The 15,052-nt window shown below is 56.5% G+C and overlaps 1 protein-coding gene across 5 annotated transcripts; it reads right to left on the reverse strand.

The window, feature by feature from the left end:
- Positions 1-1,562: 1,562 nt before the first annotated feature.
- Positions 1,563-10,311, reverse strand: SPATA20 (spermatogenesis associated 20). 5 transcript variants are annotated; one of them, XM_063718138.1, is made up of 17 exons: positions 10,118-10,224; positions 9,437-9,572; positions 8,950-9,120; positions 8,785-8,849; positions 8,439-8,593; positions 8,217-8,360; positions 7,916-8,117; positions 7,288-7,418; positions 7,091-7,195; positions 6,795-6,869; positions 6,488-6,697; positions 6,211-6,403; positions 5,722-5,890; positions 5,222-5,433; positions 2,979-3,178; positions 2,103-2,183; positions 1,563-1,923 (listed from the first exon to the last, which is right to left on the reverse strand). In XM_063718138.1, the coding sequence occupies exons 3-17, from the start codon at positions 9,063-9,065 to the stop codon at positions 1,753-1,755; spliced, it is 2,229 nt and encodes a 742-aa protein (XP_063574208.1). In that variant the 5' UTR covers positions 9,066-9,120; positions 9,437-9,572; positions 10,118-10,224; the 3' UTR covers positions 1,563-1,752. The 5 variants fall into 5 exon arrangements, with proteins under 5 accessions (XP_063574208.1, XP_002827420.2, XP_002827419.2 ...); XM_002827374.5 differs by lacking the exon at positions 9,437-9,572 and adding an exon at positions 9,636-9,683 and having other exon boundaries at positions 10,118-10,214; XM_002827373.5 differs by lacking the exon at positions 9,437-9,572 and having other exon boundaries at positions 10,118-10,311.
- Positions 10,312-15,052: the final 4,741 nt, after the last annotated feature.

Below are 15,052 nucleotides of genomic sequence, written 5' to 3' on the forward strand. Positions count from 1 at the left end.
CTGCAGGGACAGAAGACACCAAGGGCACCCTCCCCCCACAGCTATGCCTGGACCTCCTGCAAGAAGAGGAAGCCTTAGGGGTCTTTATTGTATCCTCAAGACCCCAGAGAGAAACAGAAGTGCTGAGGGGTCACAGGCAGTTCTCTTACCCTCTCTGGGCCTCGAATATTTATCCATAGGAGGCTGAAAGTACCTGCCTCGCAACTCATTCATGAGGGTCAATGGGACGACAGTGGCAAGAGGGCTTGGCACACTGCCCAGACTGTTCCAAAGCCACGGCTGGGGCTGCCAAAAAGGCCACCTGTGCTTCACCATGCTCCATCCTCCCTCCCTTCCACCTCCCCAGGCCGGGCTCCACTTGTCCAGCTCTCTGACTTCCTGGCAAGGTTGAGTGGGCTCCAGCTAGGAAGGGGCCAGCTGACCTTGTTGGCCGGAGCACTAATCCCCTCCAGATGGGCCGGTGGCTTGCACTGAGGGCCTGGCTGCCCAGACAGAGCTGACTCTGGTCCCAGTGACCATGTGTGGCTATGTGTGACCGTGTGAAGGGAGCAATTCCATCCAGTCTCCCGGTTCCTTCCTGCTTCACTCCTCCCCACTGCTGACATCCCCCACAAGCAGTGGCCCCATGAAGGCCTTCTTGTCTCTAGTAGCCTCTTTTGGCTCTCTATGTTGCTTAGCTGGGAGGCTGAGGATGCCTGGCACAGCCGATTCCCAAAGGCCTCAGAGGGACAGCTCCTCCCCCTGCTTCCCCCACCCCCTGTCAGCTCCATCACTCTGCACCTGCCCTTCCCAAAGCATGTGTCCCAGTCCCCATCCCTCAACCCAAGGAAGCTAGACGGGGTTTCTGGAGCCTGGGAAGATGTATGTGTCAAGGACAGGACTCAGGAGCATTTCCCAACATTTAGGGGAAAGGATGAGGTCACAGGAAGGCTTTCTCTGCAGCAAGAAGGACTCAGATAGATTTGGGGAAGGACTTCCAACCCAACAGATGTTCCAAAAGAAAGAGAACTCTTTCTTTGGACCAGCTTGTATGAAAGCAGACGAATGGACAACATGACCTCCTGCAAGGAGGCCTTGCTTCCATCCTTTCGAGGCTGGGGCTAGATGGATACCCCAAAAGAAATGTCTTAGTTGTGACAATAGCAGCTCCCACAATGCACCAGGGCATATGCAAAGTCACCATTCTGTGAAATATAAAAGCTCATATAAAGGATCTCTGCCCCTTTCCAGCTCAACACAAGGAGACAATGGGGAGGGGAGGGCAGGTTCCCTTCTCAACCTCTTTCTGAGGGCAAGGATCGGGCTTTCTCCCTCCTGGGCCAGTCCACACCCCCATGCCCACCCCTGGGCATCTTCACTTGGTTTTAGTCCCCTGAAGTCCATTCAGGCTACAATGACCATGGAAGGGAAAGGGGCAGTCTGCTGACCCCTGGAAGATGAAGGAGAAATGGGAGAAGGCAGAGGGGTCAGGTGGGGGCTGCCAGAGGAAGCGGCCCTGAATTGCCGGTTCCCAGGCTGAAGCCTGAAGTCCCTCCCTCATAAGCAAAGCTGAGGCCCTCAGGTTACCACGGGACACCGTTAAGTTTATTCTAGGGTGAGTGGGTGCCCAAGGGGGGCAGTGAGTATGGCCGAGGTCACCTGGTGGCAGGGTGCTCAGGGATGGCCACAGGTTCTATAAGGCCCTGCAGGGCCTGAGTCTCTAGTCAGTTGGGATGCTTCACCTTCTGCCCCAGCCCAAGGGGGTTGGGGCAGTCATGGATGTAGCAGTTTTCGTAATTCACAGGGATCAGTGATGGGCATTGAGCAGGCTTGATTCTCACACACATATGCAGTGGCCTGGTCTTCCAACCGTCGGAGGGTACTCAGGAAAGGCAGCTGGCGGGACAGGAAGCTCGAGGGGTCCCCATCAGCCAGAATCAGCACCTAGGGCAGCAGCAGAGCAGGGAGAGTCACCTGCCGGCGTGGGGTCACCTGCCCATTGACAAGGCCCACTGGGAAGTTCCCTCTTCCCAACATTCTGAGGGGAAGAAGATGTTGAGGAGCTGAGGATGGGAGGGGGCAGCTCTGGGGAGGTGGCAGGTTGGGCTCATAGGAATGGGTACCTTGTTAGGAATGTAGACAGAGTGGACGCACTGCACCAGGGCCTTGGTGTCCTTGGCCTGGCGGTCTCCACAGATCACGATCTGACCGGAATAGAAAGGTCACTCTGGTGTGTCAGGGGAGGGAGGGCTGAGCCCTAGACCACCAGGGCTTCCCCATCCTCCCTCCGCCCCACCCTATATCCCTAAGAAGGAAGAGGGACTCATCTCAGCTGCCAGGATGAGTTAATGCTTGGCAAGTGGGAACACACACACACACTCACACATGAGAATACCGAAGTGGAAATGTCATACATATACACAATGGTACAGATACAAACACGGGGAGACACACACCCAGAAGACCCAGGGCACACAGAGACCCATCCAGACAGACACAGAGTAGTCACACACACACACACACACACACACACACACACACACACACACAGTAGATGCCCACACAGAGGCAGACACCACACACACAAACACCAGACACACATGCATGCAGGCAGACACAGAGGCAAACCTGCAGATGGGGCATCCACATGCAGACAGACACACACGATGAACACTCACACCAGCATCCCCCTCAAAGGTAGGTGCACAGACACACACCTCCAGGGTCACACACACCCGGAAGTACACACACACCAATAACACAATACGGACAGAAGCAATTACACTGACACCAAGGCGTACAGAGAAACACTTCATCAGCCACCACGGACTCATATTAACTTCTGCCTCCCTGTCTGACAGGCGCCTCCACGCGCCTGCACACACACAGACCTGAGCTCTGGGGACGGCCAAGGAACCCCACCCCCTGTTCCCATCTGCCATCGCAGCCCCAACTTCCCTCCTACCCGAGGTCCCAGCCCAGATGCCCTCACCCCCCACCTGCTTGAGGGTCTGCTGCTGAGCTGAGAGGGCGCGGACCATCTCGGGCAATGCCACCGGGACACGGCGCATGCGCTCGGAGAAGGCGGTCAATAGGCACACACACTTGTCCATCCAGTCCTTGTGGCCAGTGAAGCCATGCAGCCGGAGCAGGTTGTGGGCTGACACGGAATTGGCGCTGGGCTCTGCTCCATCCTGGTCTGCAGCACACAGGGAGGCAGGGGGTGGGGGTAAGGGCGGGTCACTGAGTCCCAGGACCCTGCCCAGGACTGTATCCAGGGCCACTTGGGGCATGGGACAGAGAAAAGGCCCTGCCCATCCTGCCCCTTCCCCGCTCTGGGTGTGGATGCCACTCCAGCAGTTATCAGTACTTTGCTGTCTTTTTTATGGCACCCTCCACTCTACCTGTCTAGCCTCAACTGTTGGTCTCCAGGCTCCCTCCTTGCTGCTGATACCTCTGTCCAGCCAACCAGCTGCTCAAGCTAGAGCGGCATCATCCTGTCCTCTTCCTCTCCCTCTCCCTCCGCTTCTAATCCATCTGTGAGTCTCGCCAGGGCCGCGACCAGAAGAGATCCAAATCTCACCATGTCTCCCCATCTCATACTTCCACATCCTCTGAGCCTTCACCAATGCCTGCCTGGACTGAACACGAGTAATGGCCTCCTAACTGGTCGCCTGTTTCCCCCACCCCCACTTCTCTCCACCAGTGGTCAGAGTGACCTCCTTAAACCCATACCAGAGCAGATCACAATCCACTTAAAACCTCCTTGCCAGCCGGGCATGGTGGCTCACACCTGTAGTCCCAGCACCTGGGAAGCCGAGGCGGGAGGATCACCTGAGCCCAGGAGTTTGAGACCAGCCTTCTTTTCTTAGGAGAAAAAAAAAAAAAAGACAGCTTCCGTGCCCTGCCGGCCTCAGCATTCTCCTTGGTGCCCTCCTGGAACACGCGGGCCCTGCCTGTCCTCCAGGATACAGGCTGCCTGCTCCAGGCCTGTCATGCACTGCTCCCTATGCCTGAACTCTCTCCACAGCTTCTCCATGGCCACATGACCCCTCTTTCCCTCCAGGCCTTGGTTAAATGACACCTGTCACAGGTGTCCTCTAATCTCTCCCTAGGCTGGGTTGGGCCTCCTCTGTGGTTCTCTCCCAAAGCCCTTTCATTCCCTCGGTTAACATTTATTAAGCACTTACAATGTGCCAGAACCACACTAGACCCTGGGGATACAACAGTGGCAGAAAGTCCTGATCTTTGAGGAGCTAAAATTTGAGTTTCGGGAAAGAAACGTTTAACCACAGACAAGGTACAAGGGTGATAGGGAGCAGGTACGCATAGAGCGTCCTACTTCATGGCACTCACCACAATTTTAACTGCACATTTGTGCATGTGTTTTTGCATTATTACTGCATATTCGCTGTCTCCCCTACCATACTGTAAGCTTCGTGAGGGCAGGGACCAAGTGAGCCTTGGTCAATATCTGAATCCATGGGTGTCAGTTACTGTGCTAAGCATGTTTACAGAACAGCTAAATTCATCTTTACATCAACCCTGTAAGGTAGTACCAATGTTAGCTCCATTTTATTTATTAAGAAACAGGCCAGGCATGGTGGCTCTTGCCTGTAATCCCAGCACTCTGGGAGGCTGAGGTGGACAGATCACTTAAGCCCAGTAGTTTGAGACCAGCCTGGGCAACATGGAGAAATCCCATCTCTACAAAAAATTAGCCAGGCATGGTGGTGCATGCCTATAGTCCTAGCTACTCGGGAGGCTGAGGTGGAAGAATTGATTCAGCCCCAGAGGCGGAGGTTGCTGTGAGCCAAGATCATGCCACTGTATTCCAGCCTGAGTGACAGTGAGACCCTGTCTCAAAAAAAAAAAAAAAAAAAGAGAAAGAAAGAAAGGAAGAAAGTAAAGAGAGAAAGAAAGAAAGAGAAAGGAAAGAAAGGAACGAAACAAAACATGCTCAGCGTAGTGGTTCATGCCTGTAATCCCAGCACTTTGGGAGGTCGAGGTGGGAGGATCACTTGAGCCCAGGAGTTCAAGATCAGCCTGGGCAACATAGCAAGACTCTGTCTCTATTTAAAAAAAAGAAATTGAGACTCAGAAATACTACAGCAGCCAAAAATCACACCATTAAAAAGTAGCAGAGACACAAAGCCAGGAGGGCTCCTGCCCACACCAGCTCTTCACCCACGCTGCACTTACACCTCCCAGGACCCCAGACTAGCCCTGCACCCCCACTGACCGTCCTTCAGACGCAGGGGCAGGCCAGCCCCCAGCTCAGCCTCACTGCAGAAGTAGCCGCCACCCTGGGAGTCCCAAAAGAGCCTGTCCTGTGTGTCCTGCAGCCGCAGAGCCCACTCGAGCCACGCACTCTCCTGTGAGGCCTCATACAGGTCCAGCAGGCCCCGCACCACGAAGGCGTAGTCCTCCAGGAAGCCCCAGCAGGGTGGGTTGCTGGGGGACAGGCATTAGGGGAGAGGCTGGGGAGAGTCCCAGGAGAGTGGGCCTTTCCCAGAGGAGACCCTTTCACGCATTTGTTCACTTAACCCTCCATATAAACCCTCTTGGGCAGGTGCCATCAGCCCACTTCCCAGATGAGTAAATGGGCCCAGGGAGGCTACAAACTCACAGAAAGCACCTGGCAAAGCCAGGACTGGAGTCCACATGGAGGGGAGAAGTAGGGCAGAGGTAGGCTGGGGACGCGTGGGGAGACGAGCCCTCCCGGTCTACCCAGCCCCCAACCTGTGCTCCACAGTCCCCCCAGAGCCGGTGTAGCAGGTCCGCATCAGGCGGCCACTGGCCACATCAAACATGTGCCGCTTCAGGAACTTGGCACCATTGGTGGCATAGTTGATCAGCCTGTCTTGGCCCAGGACAGCCCCAGTCACAGCATAGCCTGACACCATCAAGCCTGGAGCCAGGAGAGACAAGTAGTGGTGAGAAGCTGGCCAGGACCCTCCAGGCATGTCCACCCCATCACCTCAGGCCCCAATACCTCCCTGGAGCCATGGGTGATCCCTAAGATCTTGGGCTCCAAAGCCAGACACGGCGGGGTTCCCAGCCCTTGTGTGTGACCTTGGGCAGGTTACTCAAGCTCCTTAAGCCTCTTTTGTCAACTGAGAATAATAACGCTAATAAAGGGAGAGTGAGCATTTAGCAGGTGCCGGACAGACAGGGGCTTTGTGAAGGGGGATCCTACAGACAGGCTCGGTCTCAGAGATGCTGCCCCACCATTCCAGGCAGCCAGCATCTTGCTGTCCAGGTGTGGCTTGGGCCGATGCTTCCGGGCCTGGAAGAGCTTCTCCAGCCCTGTATTAAGCAAGGTCCGCACGGCCTCCACATCCAAGCCAAAGCGGGCAGCAGTCAGCTCCAGCGAGTACCGGACGGTCAGCACATTCTGGCCCTGCAGCTCCCCCTTGGGGTCCTGAGGAGAATGGCCTTTGTCTGCGAGCTCACATGCCTGGCAGGCAGGCACCAGGGCCCGTCAGGTGACCCCAGAAGTCCTCACCTGACTGGGGCTGATGTTACCAGCCTCCGTGAGGCCGTAGTGCTTCATCAGGAGCTGGCCTGAGGTCAGCGGCTCGGTGGCACCCAGCACAGGCTCCGGGAGGAGCTGCTGAACCTCTTTGACCGTCCACACATAGTAGGCGCCCTCTTTGGGCCGCACGCCCCGCTCTGGGGGCGAGTCTGCATCCTCAGCGCTATAGAAGCCTCCAGACTGTGGGGAGGGGAGAGTTGGCTGGCCCCGGCCCACAGGGCAGTGGAGGTCCCGACCCCTCCCACAGCCAGGCCCACCTGCCACCATGGACACACACCCGGTGGCTCAGGCTCCGAGCCACATACTGCAGGATGCCTTTGGCCATATCAGAGTAGAATTCATCGCCAGAGATCTAAGAAAGGGAAGAGAGGAGACTGCGAACAGAGGTCACTGGGGAGGCCCCGGTGGAAGGCGGCAACATTCTCTGAGGCAGGTGTGGGAGGGAAGCCTGGGGAGTGGGTACCTGGGAGGGAACAGGGGATTCAGATTAAGAGGAGCCACAGTCACCAGGAAGGCCTTGGGAGGGGCAGCCAGAGTGAGATGCCTGTTCTCTGGGCTGGGGTCAGGGGTCACCTGGAAGGCCTGCGAATAGGCCACAGCGAGCTGTGCCTGGTCATAGAGCATCTTCTCAAAGTGAGGGACGTGCCACTGGCGGTCTGTGGAGTATCGGTGAAAGCCCTGTGCAGATACAAAGCTGGAGGCCAGTCCCAGCCTCTGCCCCACCCCACAGCCCCCTGCTGCCCCTCCAGGGAACACCCAGTGCCCATCACCTGCCCCACGTGGTCCCGGATGCCCCCGTTAGCCATCATTTTCAGGGTATGCAAGGCCATCTGCTGGGCCCGAGAGCCATCCTGAGTCAGTCGATGGCTGAGCCAGTAGGAGAACAGGAAGCTCAAGATCACTGTGGGGGCACCAAGAACATGTGGCTAAGAGAATGGGAAAGTGGGGACAGAGATCGGGGTGGTCAGGAGGCCGTGGGCCAGGCAGAGGCTGGGAGTCCACTCAACGGGCAGTCTCTGGACAGGCTGTGAGGCCAACAGTCAACCCACAGGACAGAGGGTAATAGCCTAAGCCAGAGGTCAGAATATCATTGGCTCACAGAGGACCAGTAAGTTACTTGTCCCCCTAGAGCCCAGAATGTCATTAGCCAAGCCAGGGTCACTGGGTCACTGACCAAATCAGGGGACACAAGATCATCATCTAGGTTAAGGTGAGAGGGTCACTGCTGACACCAGCAGTCGGGTCTTCACCGATAGCTATTGACAGGCTAGGGGAAAGGAGGTCACTGCCAGTCAGGAGGACAGGAAACTACGGGTGAGGCCAGGAGCCAGTAGGTCCCTGACCAGCATAGGAATCAGAAGGCCAAAGCCTGGGCTAAGGCGGGCATGGGGCACTGACCCGGCGTGGGAAACTTGGGGGCCTCAGCGAAGCCACCATATTCCTCATCATAGCCCTCGTCCAGCTGCTGGAAGCAGCGATTGTTCATGGTGGCGGCAGAGGGCGGCAGCTGGCGGTCACCCACGCTGATCTCTGATCGGGCCAGCAGGGCGGTGGTGACACGCTGGCTATTTTCTAGCAGGGTGTTCTTGTTCTGTTTCCACTGCAGGAGGTGGGGGCACACCTGGAGGTCAGCTAGGGGGAGGGGCTCTTGTTTCCTAGTCCCCCACCCTCGTCCCCCAACTCCCCGAGGCACACCCACCTGTTCTCGTATTCTCAGCAACACTGTGCGGAAGCCGACTCGGGTCAAGCCATCCTCAGGAGGGAAATAGGTGCCCCCGACAAAGGGCTGGAGGTTGGGAGTCAGCCACACATTCATGGGCCAGCCCCCGCCACTGCTGGTGGCCTGGCAGAGAGAGAGCGAGGGTGAGGGGAGCTGCCCTGACCCCATGTGGCGCATACACTCCCGAGGAGGGCTGCTCACCTGCACGAACGTCATGTACACCTTGTCGACGTCAGGCCGCTCCTCACGGTCTACCTTCACGCTCACGAAGTCCTCACTGAGCAAGCGGCCGATCTCCTCATTCTGGAAGGACTCCTCTTCCATCATGTGGCACCAGTGGCAGGTGGAGTACCCGACTGAACAGGGCCATGGGGAGAGGTCAGGGGGCCAGCGACAGGTCAGAGGGAGGCTGGCCAAGTGGCCCTGGCTGCATGGAAGACGTCCTGGCCTCTAGTCTCCTGGAAGACCCGCCAGGCCGAGAGGACCCTCCCCCATCCACTGCCACTCCCTGCCCACACCCCCATATCAGGGAAGGTGGGAGCATTACCTGAGAGGAAAATCGGCTTGTTTTCTTTCCTGGCCTTGTCGAAGGCTTCCTGTCCCCAGGGGTACCTAGACCCAGCAGGGTGGTGCATCACTCAGTAGCCCAGGGGGTCTGGAAGGGGCCCAGGACCCCAGCGATTCCAGGCAGGGCCCCAGGAGAGGTGCTCACCAGTCCACAGGATTGTAGGCATGTTGTAGGAGGTATGGTGACTTCTCGTGGATCAGGCGGTTGGGGACCCTCTGGGGTGCAGATGAAGGATGGCTTCCCTTCCCTCCAGCAGGCATGGGCACTGAACTACTGACCGTCGCACTTCGGTCCTTGTCCCGGGAGGAGCTACCCCTGGTGAGGACTGGTGAGTCAGGCAAGCCAGGGGCCTCCACCCACCTTCTCCCAGGTCCTCCAGCACCTGCCCCATTCAACTCAGCACCCCAGTAGGACCCCTGCTCCCAACCCAACCCACCTTTCTGAACCATGGGGGAGACTGTGGCCTTTGTGCTCCCCCTTATGTTTTTTGGGGGGTGAGGAGAGGTGGCTCATTGGGGGCTCCTTGCCAGGTTAGTCTCCCCCAACCTCCTGGGCCTGGCGGTGGGAAGGATGGCTGTGAGGTCAGGGCGGGTCACAATGGGCAGAATGGTTCTTGGGGCTCCATTCTTACCCCTCCCCAGGCCCCTCCCCGGGCCCTTCCTGGAGCAGCTGCTTGGAGGCATCTCTCTGGCAGGCCTGGGTGTTGCCCCACTGGAAGGCAGCCCACAGTTGGTGGCTGGACAAGCTAAGATCAGTAGGGTCTGGGACTGGACCAGGTGAGGGACAAACAGAGGAAACCAGACATGGAGACTCCCTCACTCAACGCCCACCTGCTGGGACTCCTGTGGGGCCAGGTCCTGGGCCAGACCCCAGGACACCTAGGGAATCAGAGACCTCAGGGAGTTCAGCCTGGAAGTGGGACTGCAGGCAGACCTAAATAACGAAAGGTCCATGCAGCAATAAAGGACTGTGACAGGGCACAGGGTACTACTGGAGAAAGGCCCTTGACCCAGCATCCAGCACTGGGGTGCAAGGAAGGCTTCCTGGAAGCGGTGTCAGAACAGTCCCTGAAGAGCTGGCACTGCACTGGAAGGACGGGGAGAGGAGGGAAGAAATGAGGACGGGAGGGGAGGGGAGGAGAGCCTTACTGCCAGGGCCAGGTCTCAGGAGCAGACCGGAGGTGGGGTGGGGGAAGGGCCAGGCATGCAGGGGTGGTCCAGACCGGCACTGGGGACCGGTGTCCGGAAGACCCTCCACTGGGCCCGCAGGCAAGCGCAGGGAGTGCCCTAGAGGCCCGCTCGCCCGCCCGTACCTGCGGCTCGCGGCGAGGCCTGCACCGGCGCGGGGCAGCAGAAGGACGCGGCCCAACCAGGCCCGCGCGCCCAGCATGGCTGCTCGGGGCCGTGGGCCCGGCCGCTAAGGACAGGAAGGGAGGGCAGGAGGCTGCGAGGGGCGGGCCAGGCACCTACGGAGCCGCGGGCGGGTCTTCCCCGGGACTTGGGACAGTGTGGCTGGTCTCCGAGCGTCGCCCTGCGGCGGAGCGCAGAATTGCAGATCAGGCACCCGGGCCTTGGGAGGACCCATTATGTGCATAAAACTGGGCTCTGCCCCTGCCTGGGGAGGACCGCTCTTCTCAAGGGAATACGGAGAGTTGTGGGATCTAGGGCTGGGGGGTGCTAGGGCCATGGGATGCCAGAGCTTCAGCTCATTTTGTCCAACCCCTGCCCATTTTACAAATGAGAAATGAGATCCAAGGCGAAGGCGTACCTTGGCCAGGTCCACCAGCTAACCTAACAAGCTTTGCTTTTTGCAGCCTCCTCCTCTCTAGGTCCTACTCAAATCCTACCCACTCCAGGAAGCCTTCCTTAAATAATACTGATGAACCCATTTCATGTCACATAGGTTACACATGGCCTCATTGGCTACATTCAGCCAATATTTATTAAGTGCCTGCCGCCTGCCACTCTGCAAGGCACTGAGTATACAATGGTGGGCAGAGAGAAACAAGGCTCCTGGCCTCACATGACTCATAGCCTGTTGAGAGCGGCAGATGCTAATTCGACAGCCATACCGCTAAACACCCACATGACAAGTCCATGAGGGTATAAGGTAACAAGTGACCTGATCTGGTGGAAGGGGCAAAGGATGAAGGCTTCCCTGAGGAAATCACATTTGTGAAGCCACGGAGAACGAGAGGAAGGAACTTGGAGGGTGCTCAGGGGGAGTGCTGGGGAAGAAGGCAGAGGTACAGTTTGTGCAAAGTTCCCGTGGCTTGTCAGTGAGTCAGGGCTGAGCAGCTGCAGAAAGAGGGAAGACAGGGAGTAGATGAGGGCAGAGGCAAGATCTTGGAGAGACTCGTGAACTGTGAGAAGGGGATTTTTACTTTTTGAGACAGAGTCTCGCTCGTCACCCAGGCTGGAGTGCAGTGGTGTGATCTCGGCTCACTACAACCTCCACAACCTGGGTTCAAGGCTGGTCTCGAACTCCTGACCTCAGGTGATCCATCTGCCTCAGCCTCCCAAAGTGCTGGGATTACAGGCATGAGCCACCGTGCCCGACCCAATTTTTTTTTAGATGGAGTCTCACTCTGTCGCCCAGGCTGGAGTGCAGTGGATCTTGGCTCTTTGCAACCTCCACCTCCTAGGTTCAAGCAATTCTTGTGCCTCAGCCTTCCAAGTAGCTGGGACTACAGGTGCGTGCCACCACGCCCAGCTAATTTTTGTATTTTTAGTAGAGACAGGGTTTCACCATGTTGCCTAGGCTGGTCTCAAACTCCTGACCTCAAGTGATCCGTCTGCCTCAGCCTCCCAAGTGCTGGGATTACAGGTTTGAGCCACCGTGCCTGGCCAGAGAAGGGGATTTTTGATGAGAATAGAAGCAAGCTGTTGAAAGGCTTTAGTCAGGAGGGTGACCCGGTTGGATCTGCGTTTTGGAAAGATCCCACCAGCTTCCCAGTGGAGAATGAAGTGGAAAGGGGCAAGAGTGAAAGCAGCAGCAGATAGGAAGCTATAGCAGCACTCAGAGGGCAGATGGGGGAGTGGAGATGCAGAGAAGGGGATGGGCTGGAGGTCGGTCAAGGAGGAAACGTCGTCAGGATTGGCAGCAACAAAGAAGGTGGTGTCCAGGGTGACTTGAAAGGTGGGGCCATTCCCTCAAGAGAGGGCATGGGGTGCAGGTGGGGGGACAACTCATGGGGTTCATTGTGGGACCTGCAGGTTTGAGATGTGCACATGGAGACAGAGATGACACTGCTTGGAGGACAGAGGAGAGGCTTCAAGAGAGAGGATTGGGGGTCTTGACTGTTGAGACCATGTGGGTGTGGAGCTATCCAGGGAGACCATGCAGTGGAGCAGAGAAGAGGGCTCAGGTCCAGGTTTGAGTAAGCCTGTGAAAGACACAGATGGAGGCAGGGCGTGGTGGCTCACGCCTGTAATCCCAGCACTTTGGGAGGCCGAGGAGGGTGGATCACCTGAGGTCAGGAGTTTGCGACCGACCTGACCAACATGGAGAAACCCCCATCTCTACTAAAAATACAAAATTAGCCAGGCATGGTGGCGCATGCCTGTAATCCTTGCTACTCAGGAGGCTGAGGCAGCAGAATCGCTTGAACCCGAGAGGCAGAGGTTGTGGTGAGCCGAGATTTCACGATTGCACTCCAGCCTGGGCAACAAGAGTGAAACTCCGTCTCAAAAAAAAAAAAAAAAAAAGAAAGAAAGAAAAAGAAAGACACAGAAGGGGAGCAGCCAGGGTGCAAAGGACAGCACCCCAGAAATGAAGGACAGAGTGCCTACATGTCAGACTCCTGAGGGGCCAGCCTGGCTGGGACAGAAAAACGTCCACTGGCTTCAGCAACATGGAGGCCATTGGTGTGCTTAGTGGGTGTCGTTCTAGTGAAGTCAGGCTGAGAGCAGAAGTCGCTGAGTCGGCTGAGGGGGAAGAGGAAAGGGAGGGGAAACAGAGAGAGATGATGGGTGCTTGACATGAGGGGAAAGATGGGAAGACACTGTCAAGATGGATGGAGCTAATTAAGACACATTTCGATGGGAAGGATTCATTTGAGAGAAAGTGGTGGACACCATCAAGGATAGATGAGATGGTGGTCCTGTGTGACTCTGAGAATGTGGGGTGTGGCGGGTTGTTGGAAGGGTTGGCTAGCCAGAGGGTCCAGCGGGTGCTCCAAAGAACATGTTCTGGCTAGAAGGAACGAGGTTAAGCTCAGAGAGCTGGAAGCCTGCCTTGAATGTAGAGGAATTTGGGGTGATGACAAACCTCCAAGTGTGACCATGGTGAGGGTCACTGAGAGGTCAAGGGGCCATAAGGTCCTTGGATAATGGAGCAACTTGAAATTGAGGTAAGAGCTGGATGAGAAGACCATGAGCCAAGACTGAAGCATCCCAAAAATGAGGTGGAGTGGCAGCCCCAGGCAGGGAGGGGACAGAATGACCTATGGCACCAACCTCCTAGCAGGAGGGGTCTTGCAAGGAGGGAGGCAGGAAGCAAGGCTGCCAACTTCTTCTTTGTGGGAGACAAAACAGCTCCCCTTGGGAGTCCTCGGGGGGATCCAGTTTAGAAGAAGAGAGCCTGGGTGGCAGGGCCACAAATTGTGGGTCAGGGGCCAAGAAGGATGGAACATCCCAGGTTTGGGTGTAGCAGAAGATATTAATAGATGGGTGCTGTACTCTGGGTATTGCCTGGCAAAACCAGGAGTGAAAGGCACGATGGGTTCGTGCCTCATGGTCAGTCTCTGAAGAGGGTGGACTCTGAGCTGAATGGACACTGGCCTGGGGACATCCACATAGTAACCTCACGAGGAAGAAACTTCTGATCCCATTTGACAAGTAAGGAAACGCAGGCACAGAGACATGGAGAGGGTAAGTAATTTACTCCAGGTCACAGAGCATAACCACTTATTACTAAGTGATTCTTGTTAGGGTCAAACCTTGGAGCAGAACTTTGAACCCTGTCAGTCTGACTCCTGAGCAGGTGTTCTTGTCCATCCTGTTTGTAACTGCCATTGTGGGACTCCCTTCCCCTACCCCCACCTCAGGAAGGGGAGTGGCATTGTGCCTCTCCACTCACCGACTCTGGTGGAAGGCCATTTGTCCCTGAAAGGGGGATGGGGGCTGACTGCAGGCTGCCTGCAGAGCCAGACCCCAAGCACTGAGGACACATCAGTGTCCAGTGGTCCAGTGATCAGGGAGCACTGAGAAGAAAAAGAGGCGAGGGTGGTCATAGGGGCCCCTCCTGGATTGAGTACCAGGCCTCACCCCACCCTTGGTTTCCCAGACTCCACATAAACCCCCAGAAGGGGTCCGATTCCTCCTGTGTGGCTAAGACTCAGTTTCTCGCCAACCTTGGCGAAGCAAGGTAGAGGGCAGAGTTACATTTAAGGTGACTCAGTAAAACAAAGGAGCCTGGGAGCTCCTGCACTTGGCTCCTGCCACAACCACATCACGTGCTCCTGGCTTGTCTACCCTGCTGCGCTGGAGCTCCTGGAGGTTGGATCCCTCCAAGGTGAGCCCAGCACTTTGTCCACAGCAGTCAGTCAATATTTGCTGAATTAAATCTGGGGCCCAGCCTGGGAGCTCCAGGCCTTGGAGCCAGACTGTCTGACTCAGTTCCAGCCCCGCCCCATGCCAGCTTTGTGACTTTGAGCATGCCATTTAACCTCTCTGAGCCACGGTTTCCTTGCCTGAAAAATGGGAGTAGTGCCGGCTGCAAGGTGAGAGACCTGTGCAATCGCACTGCAGTGGGCTTTGCGCTTGGTTTCATGCTCTGTTGTCCCTGTTTTGAAATTCTTCACACGATTTTAAACAAGGAGCCCCTACATTTTTATTTTGTATTGAGCCCCACAGATTATGTAGCCGGGGTCCTGAACGGAATTAACAATATTGTCTACCTCAGAGAGTCGTTGCAAGCATTAAATAAACTGATCTGCTTAGCACATAAGCAGTACCCAATAAATACGAACAAAGGCCTATTGTCTCTTGCTGTTAGCTCAACCCCAGTGCCCATTTGTGATAAATGAATGAAATGACCGAATTGAGTGACAGCCTGGGAGCATCTGGAAGCGAAGGTGCCTGGGTAACCGGGGATGGAGGTGAGGGTTGAGAAGAGCTGTAAAGGAAGCGGGGCAGTTTTGCACCCTACGTTGTGCAGCTGCAGTTTCCTAGACTGCCGGTGATCCAAGCTGTGGTCGAGACCCGGCCGCCACACCCCGCAAAAAGTCCACTTGGTGACAGCTGAG

The sequence above is a fragment of the Pongo abelii genome, chromosome 19, assembly GCF_028885655.2.
Source record: "Pongo abelii isolate AG06213 chromosome 19, NHGRI_mPonAbe1-v2.0_pri, whole genome shotgun sequence".
NCBI classification, from domain to species: Eukaryota; Metazoa; Chordata; class Mammalia; order Primates; family Hominidae; genus Pongo; species Pongo abelii.